General features: G+C 41.7%; 1 protein-coding gene across 2 annotated transcripts in view; it reads right to left on the bottom strand.

Annotated features, from left to right (window-relative positions):
• Nucleotides 1–14,891: 14,891 nt before the first annotated feature.
• Nucleotides 14,892–17,894, bottom strand: part of SLC13A3 (solute carrier family 13 member 3) — an 83,329-nt gene continuing 80,326 nt past the window's right edge. For both annotated transcript variants that reach the window (XM_061631397.1, XM_061631398.1), the window contains exon 13: nucleotides 14,892–16,299. In XM_061631397.1, coding sequence (XP_061487381.1) covers nucleotides 16,111–16,299 — 189 coding nt within the window. In that variant the 3' untranslated portion in view covers nucleotides 14,892–16,110. The remainder of the gene's footprint in view (nucleotides 16,300–17,894) is intronic.

Here is a 17,894-nt window from a genome sequence, read left to right as displayed (position 1 = left end):
TTTTAAAAAATATTTATAGGATCAAACATAATCTTGGGACAGGTCACAACAATTTAAAACAGTGAAGGAACACAGTAAATAAAATACAATTCAGAATCACAATCACCAGTCCAGCTGTTGAACATTACAATCAATATGACCATGTCAGCATATGCACAACATATACATTGTGGGCACACATGCAACCAATTCAGAAGGCCTAGAGGAAGTCTTCAGCCGGCACTAAAAGACAGACAAACACCACAGCCACACCATACATTTAAAGCACTCTTATACCACTTTAACAATCAGTCTCCAAAACACTCTGGGAACTGCAATCTGTTAAGGGTGCTGAGAGTTGTTAGGAGTCCTTCCCTATTCCCCCCAGAGACCTATAATTCTCAGAGTGGTTTAACTAGTACATTTAACAAACTACAGTACCTGGTAAGGAATACTGTCACCTCTTTTTTTGCCGCCCATGTCAACTATTTCGTGCTGGCACCCATGGCACATTTATCAAGGTATGAGTATAGGCACCTCATTTTGTACCAAAAGGGGGGGAAAGCACTGCGAATATGTCATCTTTTTCTAGAGTTATATTCAAGGATTGGAAGGGGGGTACTAATATGAATTTGATGAAAACCATTACATAATTCACCAGTTTTGGAGAAGTGACTAAGGCTGCAATCCTGTTCTCACTTTCATGGAAGTAAGTTCCCAGTGAACTATGGGGAAGGGCCATGAGGTCAGTGTTAGAGCATCTGCTTTCGCACAGACTCAGTCTCTGACATCTTCCAGTAGGGTTGTGGGAGATCCCTGTCTGAAATCCTGGAGGGCCATGCCAATCAGTGTTGACAATACTGGACTCTGGTGCCTCAGTAGAAGTCTGTTTCCTATATTCCTTGGAGTAGACATGGCTAGGATTGTATTGTCTGAGACTGAACTATGAATCAGGTTTATGTCATAAGGTTTACAACTGAATAATGCATGTGAAGATTTGAACATTTGAAACTGCTACAAAAGTTAAGTTTTGTTATTGTGTGGAAATTTTTAAAAAAAACTGTTCAGATTTGTCTGCAATGGAGTTGAACCTACCCACCTGAAGTTGAACCTAGCCACCTGCTAACTTGCTCTCCACATGATGCTTAGTAAATGTGGCCTGTGTTCAATGTTCTCTAACTCACTGTTCTTCAACCTTGGGGCCCCAGATGTTGTTGGACTGCAACTCCCCTGATCCCTTGACCAGGGGCTAAGCTGGCTAGGGAGGATGAGAATTGTAGTCCAACAACATCTGAGAACCCAAGGTTGAAGAACTGTGTGTCTAACTAATGATTTTGACATATTTGTGGGGTTGAGAGGAGAATGGAAAGAGGGATGGAAAATCCAAGGGAGGGGGGCTAAATAAACTCTTTATAATTTGGGGACACTTCAAAGGACAGGGGGCTTACAATTCTAGCAGCATGTAAGTCAGTTGCAGTGACTTCCCTTTGTTTTTTAAACTCACCCCCCTTTCTTTAAAAAGTTTTTACTGCCATGAGAAAGCAGCAGAGATTCCATCCTGATCTGGGACCATTCTTGTCCCATAATGCATCTGAGGAAGAACCCTTTCTCACGACTTAGCATCCTTTCAGGTGCATTGTGGGGGGAAACATAGCTGCCCCCTCTGCCCTACTGTAGGGCACTCGGGGCTGTCATGTTTCACACACAATTAGGGATGGGTAAAACTGTCCTTGTCATTTTCTCTCCTCTCATTTTTCTAACCTTACGTTTGGTCCTCCACATTTCCACATCAGTTTGCAATGTGTTGCTTTAAAAAAAAGTCCTCCTGAAATGTCATCAGAATTTTAGTGACAGTTTCTCCTTTTTACAAAGCAAATTCCCAAATATAATGCAGTTTTGTATGCTATTTTCACGATTTTATGCACACAATCCTGGTGTGTGCATATTGTACACATTATTTGGCTGGAGAACTGCATTGTAAAATTCGTAGAAGTATGAATTTTAAAGAATAGCTGTGTTTTGCTTGGTGTATTGTTTTAGAAAGTGTAAATTAGTAGATTAGCCTTTATATGCAAAGTGAATTGAATTTCTCCTCCATCCCTACACATAATTCATGCTGAAGGACACTGCTTCCCAGGGCACCCAATGCCACAAGGAGTAAAGTGACTGCATTTCCTAGACTCCCTGAAGAATGGCATAGTCTTCCTGCAATGTTCCAGACACATGTTCCAGAGACAGATACCTCCACTGAGACTTTCCCACTGCTGTCACCAAGTAAGTCAATAGGGAAAGAACTCATGCTGTGGGGGATTGTAGGAAAGGACAGTTAACATGGGGATAGAGAGGGTGGGAAGGAGGCATAGTCATTCCATCTCTGATTCAATCCAAGCTATAGAGGACAATTTTGTCTGGATACTCTTCTCTTCATAATGAAAGCTTTTCCATTTACATAATTCAACAGGAGTGCTAGAAGTTACCAAGGTTTTGTCTCTGTAGAACCATTTCCCCTATCAAATGTGTATCCTAGGTATGTGGTTTCATATTCAAACACTGCTACTTCTTGCATTTATTAGAAGCTAATTTGGGATCACTCACCCAGCTATAAAGCTTTATTAAATATGCTTTTGATAATGAATTGCTATTTTATTTGCTCACATACTCTGCCCTGCTGTGACACTTTGTTCAGAGCAATTTCCTTTGTAATATCTTTGGACACAAATCTTCCTTCCTGCTTGCTTTCCCCACCTTGCCCCCAAGCATCGGAGGCAAATTAAAAAATCAAACAGGGAATGGTCAGAGGCAGAATTCGACAAGGCTGAGCCCCAGGACCTGTTTTAAATGTCAGCTCCTGAAACAGCAACACCAATAAAGAGAGTAATTCTGAACACGTACAGAGCATATCTTGCTGAAGAGGGACAAGAACAGCCAGTCCCCCATACATTTTCAGGTCCAAGGATTTGACCTCTGGTCAGACTTGAACCCCAGCATCTCTGTCATTAGAGGATGGAAATCTCACAAAAGACCAGACTGCTAAATATCCCCACAGCCAGAAATAATAATGGCTTCAAAATGGCAAAATGAATCAATCTGATTTCCCTTTTTTAAAAAACCACAAGCAATTACTGATGGATTTCCAATAGATTCAAGGCATATGTATCACTCCAACAAAGTGAAAAGAACTAAATACACACAATCCCCAAATGTATAAAACCAGGCAGCACGCTTCATCTACTGAAACTGCAGGTTCAAAGCAATCAAAAGAAAATGTTTCATTGCACAATGCATCGTCAATCTATGGACCGTGTTGCTACATGATGTTGTACAAGCAATGAGCATAATTGGCTTTTTAAAAGTCAAGTGTATGTATGCGAGCCAGCCAGCCACTTACTTCTTCCACTTAATTCCTCCTCTATACAAGTATGGGGAGGGCTGTAGCTCAATGGGAGAACATATACTTAGCATGCAGAAAGCCCTAAGTTATGCAATGGAAGAGGCAGCGGAGGAAGTAGAGAAGAAGAGGAGGAAGAAGCATCACTATAAAGAGGACACAGATTTGCTTAAAAGGGGCCATGTGCTGATTGAAATGTAGAGATGCAAATTCATAAAGAATTACCATGATATAAATAGAAATGAAATACATCTTGCCCCTGTTCCTACCCAAATGCTTACCAAGAAGTAAATGTGCTCCTACCTTCCAGTGATCTGGCTGATGAGTACAAAGGCACAGGAATAACTAGTAGGGCCTAGGGAGGGGATCCGTTGGCTGGTGCCAGTTCAAAAGCATTCCGTCGATCTGACAGGCTGGTATCAATTAGAATTTGTCCTTTGTTAGCTAGTCGCTGCTTTTACCGATCAAAAATACTGATATTAATATTGATATTTTAAAAGAAAGTATTGTGGGTTTTTTTTAAAAAAAAATCTAAAATAACTGTGGAAGATCACAACATAAAAATCAGATCTGCAACAATAGAGAATAAGAGAATAATTAATTAAAAATTTTTCTTATATTAATTTTGTAACATTTAATTTAATTTTTAATATATAATTGGCTGTAATTCTTAAACACACTTAATACAGAGAGCAAGCATAGTGAGATTTCTGAGTAAACAAGGACAGGACTGCATTAAGCATATTCAGGTGCTACCTGTATTCAGGTTCTGGCTGTTATGCATGTTCCTCCCTCCTGCTTAGGCTCACTCTCACCACAACATTTCTGGCTACAGGTCTGAACTATCCTCAGGTTTCATATGCCAGAAGGCTGCCATTCTTCTTTGGTATAGTCCGTCTCAAGAACTCTCCTGAAATATTCTTTCACTTATCTACAGCTATACCTCTCTGTTACTTCTTGGAACCTGCAGCCAAGCAGGCAAAAACATAATGGTTGCAACTTGGGTTAGGTTTGCATTTTAATGTGAATGTAACTTATTTGCACTTCTTGAACCAATAAGTGAGCAGAAGCACAGTTATCCTTTGACAATTTGCAATTCTGGTAATGTTGTGATGCAGCTCTCCAACCAACAAATGTGCACAAAATGCATATGTTAGCGAACATAATGTACAAAACTATTATATTAGGGGACATTGCTTGCAGAAACACCGATATTGGACCAAATTGCATACAAAATGCATGTATTGGGATAAATCCACATGGAAATATATACAATTTTTTTGCAGTCTTTTAAAAAGAAAAATGCAAAAACTGACGTAGAAATGGGGCAAACTAAACTTAAGGTTGGACAAATGAGAGAGAGAGAAACCAAAACTGACAGATTCATCCATCCCTAGTTGGAACCGGTCAGCTAAACACAACACTGACCCCATAGCCGATCACTGGACCCAGTCCCACCCTGGATTGGCTTTTGTGTTTCCCCAGACCATTCCCTTACAGGATATCAACTGTCTATGCAAAATACCACTTTGGGATAAATTTATTCAGTGCACGTTTTCCCCACTGAACTGATTTATTCTCTCTCTGGTAGATGACAATGCAAAAGTTTGCATAGAAGATTATTTTGGGGTGGAAATTAGTAGATGTTAATCAGGGGCCCTTTACAGAAAGGCAGAGAGAAAGAGTGTGAGAGCATGGATTTTTAAATGCGCCTTTCCTTCTTTGCATAAACTCTTTAACACAAGATCCTGATTTTCTGGAATGGCTAATGCATGTGAACAAAACATTTATTGCCAAATTTTTAGTTTCCATCTGTGTGAAGCAACTCTGACTCCCTGTGGCTAGATGCTGCTATTCTGCTGCAGCACTCACTGTCTGTTAAATACGACCAGAGCCAATCAAAGCAGAGTTTAGAGAGATGCACTGATTCACCACACTCAAGACTGGCAAGAAATGTAAGGGTTGTGCCTCTCCCCCTTAAATGAGTTGATGGACAGAGAAATGGCAGAGACCAGATGAGGGACTATTGTGCAAATCCAATACAGTGGCTATCCTATACAGACATTTATTGTGTGTACACATTAATGTGTGAAGGGTGATTAGGATCAAACCTGCTAGCCCACCCCTGGCTTCTGCATATTCAGGGTTCCATCTAAACAAGAGCCTGTGCATGTGCACATTTTAACAAGCACTATCTATGCTTATTACACCCTCTGTTCAAATTCACATAAGTCACAAAACACATGCACATAAGTCTTAATAGTGTACTACCATCACAGGTCTGGTAGCACGGTCCCTTTAAGGCTCCCAAAGGTGACTAGTTGCCACACTTTCCTCTGCCACCCTATATATGATGTCCCCATCATCTACCTCTGTTTGTAGAGGTCTAGCAACATATTCTGAGGAACCAGTGAAGGAGTATCCAGCCAGGAAGAGTTTCAAAAGGCAGAGAAGGCTAGCAATTAAACTTGTATCTTCCCATTCTTGATGTCAATCACAGCCCAGTCTGTTCCCAGGTGTGGTCATCTTCAGTGTCAGGGGCCTGGACAGAACCTGCTAACTTAAAGGACAGTCTTAAACCTTTACAAAATACCCAGAGTTTTTACTTCATCTGGAGCAATGTCAAAGTGTTCATGGAATTTCCATTCTGGTAAGGGGAACCCATGAACAGGTAACAGGGCTCTTGAGGAAGAGACTATGGTGTGATACTTCTTCATAATGAAGTACAATGGGCACTAGATAAAACAGGGATGGCTCACTTTTTTGGCCTGTGGGCCACATTTACCCTTGACCAAACTCCTTGGGGCCGCATGCCAGAGGTGGGTATGGCCAAAAGTGGGTGTGGCCACACACACGGGACAGACACACAGCACCCCCACTTCAACTAATTCAGACTGATCAGCTGAGAAGGGGGGCATTTCCCTCTCTCTCCACTCATCAAATAGTCAATCTGATGACTGGGGAGGGGAAGCGATCTGCATCCCCATCATGATGCCCAACACTGAATCTACTTTAAATTTGGTTTCCTTTTGCCACTGCCACCAAAAGTGGTAGAGTCTTGGTGGGGTTGGGAAAAAATGTTCCTAACTGGGGGTTAAGTCACCCCTAATATAAAATCAAGCAGTAATTCTTTGTGTGTGATCCAGGGTCAAAATAGGGATAATGGCAAACTGGCATTTCCATTACAAATAAAAATGCTTTACACCTAAACAATCTTAGATTATAATCTAAAATCATATTTAGGATTTGGGTGGATATATCAAATCTCCTAAACAGGACGTGTGTGTCTTGAATCATACATTTCAGTTGTCTGCATGGAAATTACTGGATTTTGGTCATAAAGTATACTATTTAGTAGCAAGATAATGATACCACTTCAAATACCCTCCCGTGTTGGACTACGACCTGGTAGACCAGGGTTTGAATCCCCACATAGCCATGAAGCTCACTGGGTGACCTTGGGCCAGTCACTGCCTCTCAGCCTCATGAAAACCCTATTCATAGGGTCGCCATAAGTCGGAATAGACTTGAAGGCAGTACATTTACATTTTACGTATATTATCTGTCTCTCCAGCTATGTAATATTAACAGGGACTTGGGCAGTTACAGGTTTGGTATGACTAAAACCCCATCCACCCATAAGAAAAAATGAAAGAGAATATTTTCAATTGGGAGTTTTAAAAAGTGGCAGTAGCAGGTATTGGATGTGGTTGAAGGATGTGCAGTTTGTGTAGATTATGTCCATCATGCCAAGCTAACCTTGCAGCAATACCTATTTCCCAATGTCATTCCATAATGGCCGGGAGTGAGCATGTCCGGAACAGAGCCACTGATAACTCAGTTTGCATCATAGAGCTGACATGGGGGTACCAGGTTTGTCCTTGTGCCTGCACTGGATTTCTGCAACCCAATCTTCTGCATTACATACTCATGCAACAGTAGGTGCAAGATACCTGCGGGAAACAGGTACTCATCTTACCCATGCATTAAATTGCAGCCTGACACTTGCATTCAACAAGTGAATGATGTTCCTTCATTTACCTCTCTATCTGGAAAAGTTGTATCTGCTTCAGCTTCTGCATAACATGCTGCTGTTCAGTGCACAGGAGCAGGACTGGTCACAAAACGGTAGCAAGACAAAACAGAGAAGGGTGCTTGCTCAGTTGCCCCAAGAGCCTTCAGAACCCTAGAGCTAGCAATACAACTGTACACTTTAACCCAATCGTTTCAGTGGCTTGGAAAACTATCAGCTCAATCCATGCAATGTGTATTTATTCAACAGGATTGATGTCCAAGTAATCTGCAATGGATTGCAGCCTAGGTTTTCTAATGGAGAGACATTTCCTTTCAATAGTTCCATTTCCTGGAATGCTCATGAAGCTATGATGATGCAAGAGAGGAGACTGAAGAGCCAGCCTTTCCCTAGGACCAGTGGAGGCTGGTCCACCAGGGCATGGCCCTTCCAAGGAGAATGTAAAGCAATGTTTTTGACCCCTGCCCCCAAATCTCGAAGCCACACATTTTTTCCTGTCTCACAGACATTTTATACTTCTATGAACTTCCAGGGGCTTGGTGAGGCGTTTCCGTCAAATTTCCAGTTCTCTGGCCACCAGTCAGTTCTCTGCACACTCAGCCAATCCAAATCTAAAAGTCCCTCCCATGTGTTTCTAAGCAGAAAAACTATGTGACATGGGGGGATTGCCAGCTTTTGTCAGGAAGGCTAGGCCCCAAGACTGTGTTTGTCTTCCCTGCTCATCTGTTCACTTTTTTTTTTAATCTGATGAATGTTTATTTCACTGAACTGCCTATCTGTGTGAATGAGCACCAATGGGCACATTATAAGCACAAGAAATGTACTTTGTGCAATTTTATTGTACTTATACCATTTGGTGCATTGGATGGGAAGGGGGGCTTAAAATTATTATTTTAGAAAATGTGTTTTCTAATCCTGCAGCAGTTCACCCTCACTAAAACCTGATGGAATAAATAGGGTAATTAATTATGCTGAGAGAGAAGGGGAAGTGGTTTTATTCCAAATCATAATGGGATATGTATTTCATTTTGGATCCTGTGAGTTTGGCAACTTGCTGGTGAAAGAAAAGGTGCTTGCAGGTTGATTTAACCTGGGATTACTCTGTACTGTACTGACACTGTAAGTGTACTGACTGCTGTTGTCTCTTTGGAATGGGGAAACTCAGTGCAGAACAATTAACACTGTGATTGTAAGATTTACTCTTCACACAAAGGATGGTGACCCAACCATTTTATTTAGACCAAACTCTGGAACACACATTAGGCATGAGAAAAACCCACCAGAAATCTATCTCTTCAACTGCCTCGGGGTCTAGCTGTGGATAATCTGAGCCTGCCTTTTAACCAGGGCTGTGAGCATGCTCATTATCTACAGCAAAGCGTTTCCATTGGCCATACCTGGAGGGGCAACAGGTTGATCTGCCCATCAGTTGCAAAATCTTTTTAAAAAATTAAAAAATGCACTTGAGCTGCTCCCACCAGGTTTTACAGTAAAAGGGGGTGGGGTTTGACTAGTGTTGTGTGCCCGTTTTCAGAAAAGAGATGTGGAGATGCACTGGGGCAGGCAGAACAATGAGTGTGTCTCCATGCTAAGTAGGACTCTGGGGAAAGAGAGGGTAGTGTGAACTTTTGAGTCCTGTTTTTAGGTCTCCGTTAAACTGCAAGAATAATTCTACAAAAATAAAAGTTAATTTGTTCACATCTTCCTTGCCTGGAGTGTTAACATTGGCTCCCGATTTTTTTGGTACAACTAGGCCTGGAGCTACTTTAGGCTCAGAGTGGATTCCTTTAACATTACTGTGATTGCTATCTGTTGGTGCTAGAGCCAGTTGCTTCCAGTTTTTTCCGGTGGCATTTTGGTAAAAGAATAGCCGTGATTCCATGTATCATGTGGCTGACTGGGAATGAAGAGTTATATTTCAGGCTGAATTTACTGTTGTGGAATCATCTTATTGAATACAAGCAGAGATTTTGCAATGGGGAGGCAGGTGCCAACCAGCCATGGCTTACAGAAGAAATGAATCAATAGTCCATTGAAGGCTAGCAAATGCAAATGCATTATTTCTTTCATGGATTACCAAGAATGATGCATCTGGTGAAGTGGACTCTAGCCCAAGATACCTTATGCCATAATAAAAATGTTAGTCTTGGAGGTGCTAGTACTGTTCTTTTTGTTGATTTGCTAATATTGCACTATGATCTAATTTACAGGGCAGTTACGTGAATAAAAAGACTACAAAAACTCTTTGGCAAACCTAATATGCTATTACAAAAAGCAGGATGGCACAGAGGATGGTTCAGATAAGAACTCAGTGTGCAGAGCCTTTATGTTGTACAGGAGCATGGATTGTAGCCTGCCTGCACACTCCGCCCAGGCAAGCTTATCCCAGGAGACAGCTGCACATTGGATTTGTTGAGGCCCTACATGCAAAATCCAGTGTTTGTGTACCTGAATATCCTGGTTGTGTCCCAGATTTTTTTTCTTGGGTTTTTAGGTTGGGCTTTTCATAGGATTCCAAGCCTCTCCCTGCATTTCAAAATTGGGGGCTGGCAGGCTGGAGAGAGACTTAGTGAGGTGTAGTGATTAGAGTGTTGAACAAGGACCTGGGAGGCGTTCAAGATCCAAATCCCTGCTCAGCCATGAAACTCACTGGGTGACCTTGGGCTAGTCACTGTCACTCAGCCTAACCTACCTGACAGGGTTGTTGTGAGGATAAAATTGGGAGGGGGAGAACCATGTTTGTATGCCACCTTGAGCTCCTTGGAAGAAAGGTGGAATATAAATGTACTTAATAAAAAATATTTAAATTATTCTTTTTTTATCAGCATGACGTTTGTATCCATTCCACCTTTCCTCCAAGGAACTTAAAATGGCATTCGGGGGTCTCCTTTTCTCCATGTTATCCTCACAGCAACCCTGAGACACACTGACTGGCCCAAGGTCACACAGTGAGTTTCATGGCTGATCTTAACCCTGGCCTCCCACATTCAAATCCGCTTATCCCTCCACATTATTCCACATTCTGGAAAAAAGTAGAAGTTGAGCTGGCAAAGGGTATTCATGTTTTCCCATAAGTCTGGAAATTTACGGGGTCCCTTGTTAATTAACAGTCCTGTGTGGCACCTTTAAGACTAACCAATTCAGGCTGCAATCCTGTTCATACTTATCGGGGAGCAGTCCCCATTGAATTCTTTGGGGCTTGCTTCTGAGTAACGTACAGATATAGTGGCTTGAACCCACATTAGAAATTGTGACAGCAGTGGCCCCTTCTGAACCAAAATAAGACACTTAGGTGCCAAGTATTTAGGTGTCCACTGTTCCTTTGCAAAGGAGGATGATAGGGAGAGAATCAGAACCGGAGGGCTGTGTGTGCACACAATCTTTCTCCCAGCAGAGAAGCAACTCTGACAGCAGGGATCCAAAGTAAGACACTTTCCAGTTTAGTTAGGTGCTGTTTATAAGAGCTTCCACAGTATCTTTGCAAGGGGGGGAAATGGGGGGGGAACAGAACAACTTGGCCACAGCCCTGTGACCCCTCATCGGCCATGACTGCATGATTTCCTATCAACTCTACTGGGCACCAGCTACCACTGTCTATGGCTCACAGATGTGGAACTGAACAGTGCAATGAATAGGCTAATGAATGCATTTCATTTTCAGTCCTCATCATCATGAGGCTTGAGCAGCAAGAGTGATCTGATCTGATGCTTAATTGACAATGCTTTGGTGCTTTTGGCTGGACCTCTGGCTACCCTTGCATCCATGATGTAATAGTAATGCAGCTTTCATAGAAGCAGCAACTATGATTAAAGAGAAAGGAAGCGGTAGATGTAGATGTAACGGTTGTGTTCACCAGGTGTGCTCCAGGAACAGATCCCGAATAAAGCAAGATAACAGAATGACAAAGCCACTGAATCTCCCGACTGTATCATCAAAATAAGAATTCACTCTTCAAGGTTCCTCCCCAACCCCAACTCTACTTCCAGTGACATGTCCTCCAAAACATGCTTTCAGCATTGATCTCTCAATCACAGTAAGTCCATTTCTCTCTCTCTCTCTCTCTCTCTCTCTCTCTCTCACACACACACACACACACACACACACACACACACACACACACACACACACACACACACACACACACACACACACTCTCTGAAATAGAATCTGGATTACAAAGGTGATTAGAATCACTGTCTATTTACAAATACTTTCATTGAAAGCACCCAAATAATCAGTTTTATATAAAAAGAAATCAAAGAGTTAACCTCCCTCCCCGCTCCCCTTAAATCCCAACAAAAATAATCCCCTGCAAATATCCACAAACTCAGCATATCTCTACTGTGCAAGTCAGTTTCAACAACCTAGACTTTTAAAGTTTCCATAGTTAGAATCAATAAAGAGAGAACCATAAAGGTTATATGTCACTCAGATGAAGATGCACATCTGCACCGCTTATCCACAGTTCTCCAGTCAGCATCGGAAACTGAGTGAACTTTGTATTTATCACCTCTATACTCCTTTGAATATTTACTGTCTTTATATCACTCATCCTCACAACAACCCTGTGAGGTAGGTCACCATTCTTCCCATTGTAACTGTGGCTGCTAGGTAGTGACTTGTCTTAGAGTATAAGGTATAGACCACTCAAGATGAAGACAGATGTAACTTTTAAGAGCAGTGGGGTTGGTTTGGAAGTGCCCTACTGTATTCAGTGTGAACATACTGTTTTCAGTCCCAGAGCAAGCTGTGAAAAGTTTGTGTTTTCAGTATGGTTCAGTTTTGACCTTAGGCAAAGCTAGTTACGGAGATCACTTACTGGCTAGCACCAGTGATGTCATAAATAAACCTCTCCTGCTCAATTTCTGGAGTACCTATTGCTAAAAATGTTCTTGCAACATTTTTGTAAGTTGAAGAATGAATGTAGATATGTGCTACTTTAGAATGAGGCGAGTTGTAAGCTTGGATCTCAGGGGAGCAGGGGGAGAGAACTGTTGTGGCCGTGGTTAAAATGTCTGTCTTCACCCAGGTGTGAAGTATTTGAACCATTTCAGTCTAATACTTTCTCCACCAGCATTCAAATTAATGTCAGATTGAAAAAGTTCAAAGTTCTAGTGAAAATTACTGGAAGCGCCTGTGTTTACTCCCAGGGGGTTGTTAGGGGGTGGCCCAAGGGGCCTAAATCTTTTGGGCTGGGGCTGGGATCTTCTGCCCTTCTCTCCCTTTATTTTAGGCTTAATGTTTTAAAAAACCCAACAACTTTGCTTACAGGCCATCTGGGCACATTGCAAAGCCCAGTACCAGTGAGACCCACCCACCCACCTTAAGCCAGAGGCACATAAAATAGCCTGATGCAGCGGGGAAGAAGAGATATGTGAATGCATGTAAGGATAATGCTTGTTAGATGTTCGACAAGACTTGCTTCAGCTTTCATATTTACATAAGCATCATCTCTTGCCAATGGATTATGGGTGGGAGAGTGGACCCAATCCACATACATTGGTTTGTATTCAATGGTAGTCCTATTCAGGTTAAACTCATTGAAATTAAGGAACATGATTATCTTGGGTGAGTTCTTACATAACAGCTCAAAAGCCACAGAGCCAAGCAACAGTCTCCTACTTTCTGGTAGCAATCCTGCAGGTAGAACATTTAAATACAAAATGTACTGGATCCAGAAACTCCTGTTAACATCACTTAGCTACAGTAAGTTTGGAGAGCAAGAGCCAGTTTGTTTCCCCCACCCCAAAAAATCAGCCTAAATTTATATAAATGTATAGATATACATTAACAAATGCAACTTTTATGAAAATCTGTGCACAGGGCTGTGCCCCAAGTCTTTTAAGAACCTAAGAATGCCTGATTACTCCTATGTTTCTAAACTGTCAGGCAATGGTGGAATATTTCCCAGTGAACTGTCACAGTTATTTGGAAAGAGCCTTTCATAAGCATATGAAGTAAAATTCTACATGTCATCAACACTTGAGAAACATTAAAAAAAAGTTGCTCCTGGCACACAGATTTTTTCCATATCTTAGCATCCAAAGGCTTCTAACTGTTGGCCTTAATCCTGATAATTTACCAATACTGAGCAACATGCATTTCATGTCAGTATTTCCCACTACGAGGAAAGGGCCGCAGCTCAGTGGTAGAGCACATGCTTTGCATGCAAGACATACCATGTTTAAACTCTAGCATCTCCAGCTAGGACTGAGAAAGACCCTGACAAAAGCCCTTCTAGTCAGGGAAGACAATACTTATGGTCTCACTCACTCAATATAAGACATTTTCTGATGTTCCATTAGATATAGGAGCATTGTGTGTGGACAGCCAGGCGACACTATACTTTTAGGAGGATAATAGCTATAGAAAAACTAACGAGAAATGACATTTGGATAATGGATATGATCTGACTGGCTATATTATGCATTCTAAGTGTGTGCCTGTCACATAAACTGCAGCAGCTATTTGTAAGGGGGGGAGCTTGCCGTTCACACTGCTCCCTATGGTTTGTCACTGTTTATTTGCGCACCGTTTCCTGGGATTCACTCTCAAAATCTTGTATCTCCTTGAAACAGGTACATGGATTTTGTATGATTTGTCTGGACTGAAGGTTTGTGTTGTCCCCCTTCAGGGACACTATCCAGCTCCTCTACCTTCACTAACCTTTTCTTCTTTTACCATTTGTTGGAAATTTGCATTGCTGTACCTTTGCACTTATTCATGTAGAGCATGGTGCCCTCCAGATGTCTGAACTCCAATTCCCATCAGCCCCAGCCAGCATGGCCAATGGGAAGGCTGACCTAGACACTTCATTGATTTACTGATAGCAGAAGTAAATACCTGGCTACTTAATCCAATCTCAGCGGTTCCCTCTGGCCATTCTCTCCTTTCCTCTATAAAAATGTAAATGTACTCCCTTCAAATCAATTCCAACTTATGGCGACCCTATGAATAGGGTTTTCATGAGGCTGAGAGGCAGTGACTGGCCCAAGGTCACCCAGTGCACTTCATGGCTATGTGGGGATTCGAACCCTGGTCTCCCAGGTCGTAGTCCAACACCGTAACCACTACACCACACTAGTTCTCCCCTTTTCTCTATATGCCGCATCAAATGTATTAGAGTGGGTCATGGTGTGAAAGTATTTGGATACATTTGGTGCTAATTAAAAGCACACACGTTTTTAAAATCCAGGAATGCAGTTCTGGGAGGAAGGAGGGTGTATGAATAGGGAAATGCACAAAATAAGTTCTCTGGCAGCCAGGGGCAAACATGAAAAGCAATGAGACAAGAGTAGTTTTATGGACATGCCCTAATACTCTGATCTCCTATGTACACTATTTAGGCACCTAAAGAACAGGATGCTAGACTAGATGGGCCTTTGGCCTGATCCAGCAGGGATGTTCATATGGAGATACATACAGGAAAAAAGTGATGGCAGCTGACAAATGTCATCAAGGCCTTCAACAACTTTGACAAGTGACACTGTGGCATAAGAAAGCAAAACACAACCTTTGGACCACTAGGAATTCCCATTTTTTCAACTGAATAGTCTGCTCAGTTGCTGCACTTTCCAAATAAATCCCTAGCTATCTTCAGATTATTTTGTTATGCCTAGAACTCAGTGAGTCTATTCTTTTGATTTATGAGGAGTGCGTAAATTCCAAGTGCAATGAAGAGAGGGATGGATGCCTTGCTTTTCTGATTATTATATTTACACTACAGCAATCCACCCCCATCTGCCACCTTGTATCTGAAAACTCTTCAATATCTTGAACTCTCAAGCCCTCTTTCAGGGCAAGCCTCATTTACAATCTCATCAACACATTCTTGGTGTTCTACCCTCCTCCATTCTAACAAGCAAGGAACCTGCAGCCCTCCAGACCTCTAACTGGCCCCCAGGACAATCCCCAAGCTGTACCCCTCACTAGCCTTGCTCCATACCCTCCTCAGATGCTTCTGCCTCGCTGGAATGTGATAATACCTCTGCTTGCCTGGATGGAGGATAAAAAGATGTGCATATAGAACCTGTTTAAACTTTTGCGTGGCTGGAATGTAGCCTACTCTACTAAGCATTGCATATGTTGTTCCACCCACTTTTTGTATCTGGCCTCACTTACCACTGGCATGCAGCCCTAGGTAGGTAGCCCATGAGGGAATGGTCTTTAAAAAAAGTTCCCCGCCTCTGCTAAGGAGCAACACATGTAGACAGGAAGCCATCACCCTGGGCCAATGAGATGATGTCTCTGTTTATTTTTTTCTGGACACCTGTGTTTGGTGAAGAATATGTTTTCTGGGCCAAAAGAAGATACACTGCTTCACTTGCTCTATGCTTTTACATTCAGAGGGCCATATGCTTCTACATCTAGAGAGTCAGTCCACTTTGTGAAAAAAGGAAAATAATTCCCTTTATTTCTACAAGATGGGAAAAGATCTGTCAGTTAATTCCCCATACCATGAAAGACTAAACCTACTTAAGAAGTGCTTGGTGAGGTTTTGCATGAAGTGAAGAAAGTCTTCCAAGACACAAAATAATTATCCAGTGAGTACTCACCAATAGTTATAAAAACAAACATAAAAGAACATGACAGTCCTGTATTGGGTGCGCATCAACAGTGCCACCACCTGTGCGTATATGTACTTGATGTGGATTTAATTCAGTGCCGCAAATTTAAAGGGAGTGCTCCTCCCACAACAAGGTTGCTTTGTTCATAATTTACTCATTGAGTTTAGGGTGATGTTCTGCACGTCCACCAGCAGGGTAGTAGTGGTATTTTCTGAATGGATGTTGGCCCAGGCAGGGTAGGTGCCCAGCTGAAAGATGCTCATGGCCCAAGTGTTGATAGCCAGGCTCAGAAGTAAAACTCCCATCAGATTCATAAGTAGACCAGTCCTTGCCTGAGGAAGAAACCCAATGAGTGAAATACTCTTGATTTACAGAGCATATAATAGAAACATAGAGTTGGAAAGGATTTTGTAGGCCATCTAGTGAAACGCTCTATTTCAGATGTGGGGAACCTTTGACCTTTCAGATGTTGCTGAACTACAGTTCCCATTAACCCAGGCCATTGGCTATGTTTGCATGATGGGAGTTATAGGTCAGCAACATCTGGAGAGTGAAAGGTTCCCGATCCCTGCTCTATTTCATGCAGGAAATCCAAAGCTAGAGCATCCCCAAAAATGGCTGTCCAAAAATGTCCAAGGAGGAAGATTCAACAAACCCTCTAAGTAACTGGTTTCATTACTGAACTGTTCTTACTACTATGCCATCTTGGGCTCCTAGTGGGAGGAGGGGCGTGATATAAATCCAATAAATAAATAAATAATAAAACAAATAATGATGTTTCTCTTAATCAGCTGAAATCTACACTTCTGTAACTTAAACTGATTAGAGCTAATCCTGCCCTCTGGAATTATTAGGGTGAATGGTTTTGAATACTGAACAATAATCCATTGGAGTTCACAAACATTATCTGGTAATGTTAGATAAGCAAGATGGTCCCACAGATTAATTTTTGGCATGAGTCCTTGCATCTCAGCTACTCTATCTCCAGGCGAAGCTGTAACAATGAATCAGCATTTGACATCCTGCTCCAAATTCCTCAACCATCAGTGGCAAGGCAGTGATTACCAGATACTGGATCTTTTTCGTAGCAGCAACCCTCCAAAACATAGTATTCCTTCAAGAGTTCAACTAAAACTTGGCTGCTTATGAAGAACTAGAGCTGAATGGGTTGCTTCTGAAATGTGAAGATCCAGATAATGGCTTAAAGTATGCATATAATGTGCTGAAATTATTTACATATGCTTAGATTTGCTTAGAAGATGCTTAGGAATTACTGAAATTGAGTCTGCTTTATGCATAAGAGCCAAATAGTAAAATCGGAGTGATTTGAAATTGCCCTTTTCCCATCTTCTCTTGACTACAGCTGTAATTTTCCTGAGAAACAATTGGAATAGACAAAGCATTACTTTCTCATGAAGTTGAGCACAGTACAAGGTACATGTGAACTGTCAATATGAAGGAACAGGAAATGCATATATGGTGAAATTAAGCTGACTAGTTGAGAAAGAAAGACTCTTTTGGAGCATCTGATGAGAAGTAATCTAAGGAAGGGTGGGATATAAATCAAATAAATATCAAAAAGCAGATAAAGCCATGGGAACACGCCTTCCCATAGAAAAGTTAGTGTATAAAAATCCAGGTTTCACAGCACTCAGGTCTCCTCAGCTCTGCTAGAGTGGGGGGTCGAAGAAAGCAGGAGAACCATCCATCTAGTCCATCCATGGCATCTGATTGGTGATGTATCATGACATACATTCCTATATTCTTCGCAACTTTGGCTCTTTGATATGACTTAGAGTTTAACTCAGTCCTTCAACTATTGTAACTTGTTTTAATTAAGATGTGCCTTCAGAGTCTTATACTTTGATGTTAAACGGATATCCAGCAATTCCTTTCATGCAGATATATATATTTCTCTTTTTCTGTT

The sequence above is a fragment of the Rhineura floridana genome, chromosome 6 (assembly GCF_030035675.1).
Source record: "Rhineura floridana isolate rRhiFlo1 chromosome 6, rRhiFlo1.hap2, whole genome shotgun sequence".
NCBI lineage: Eukaryota > Metazoa > Chordata > Lepidosauria > Squamata > Rhineuridae > Rhineura > Rhineura floridana.
This window is presented reverse-complemented; position numbering and strand designations above follow the sequence as displayed.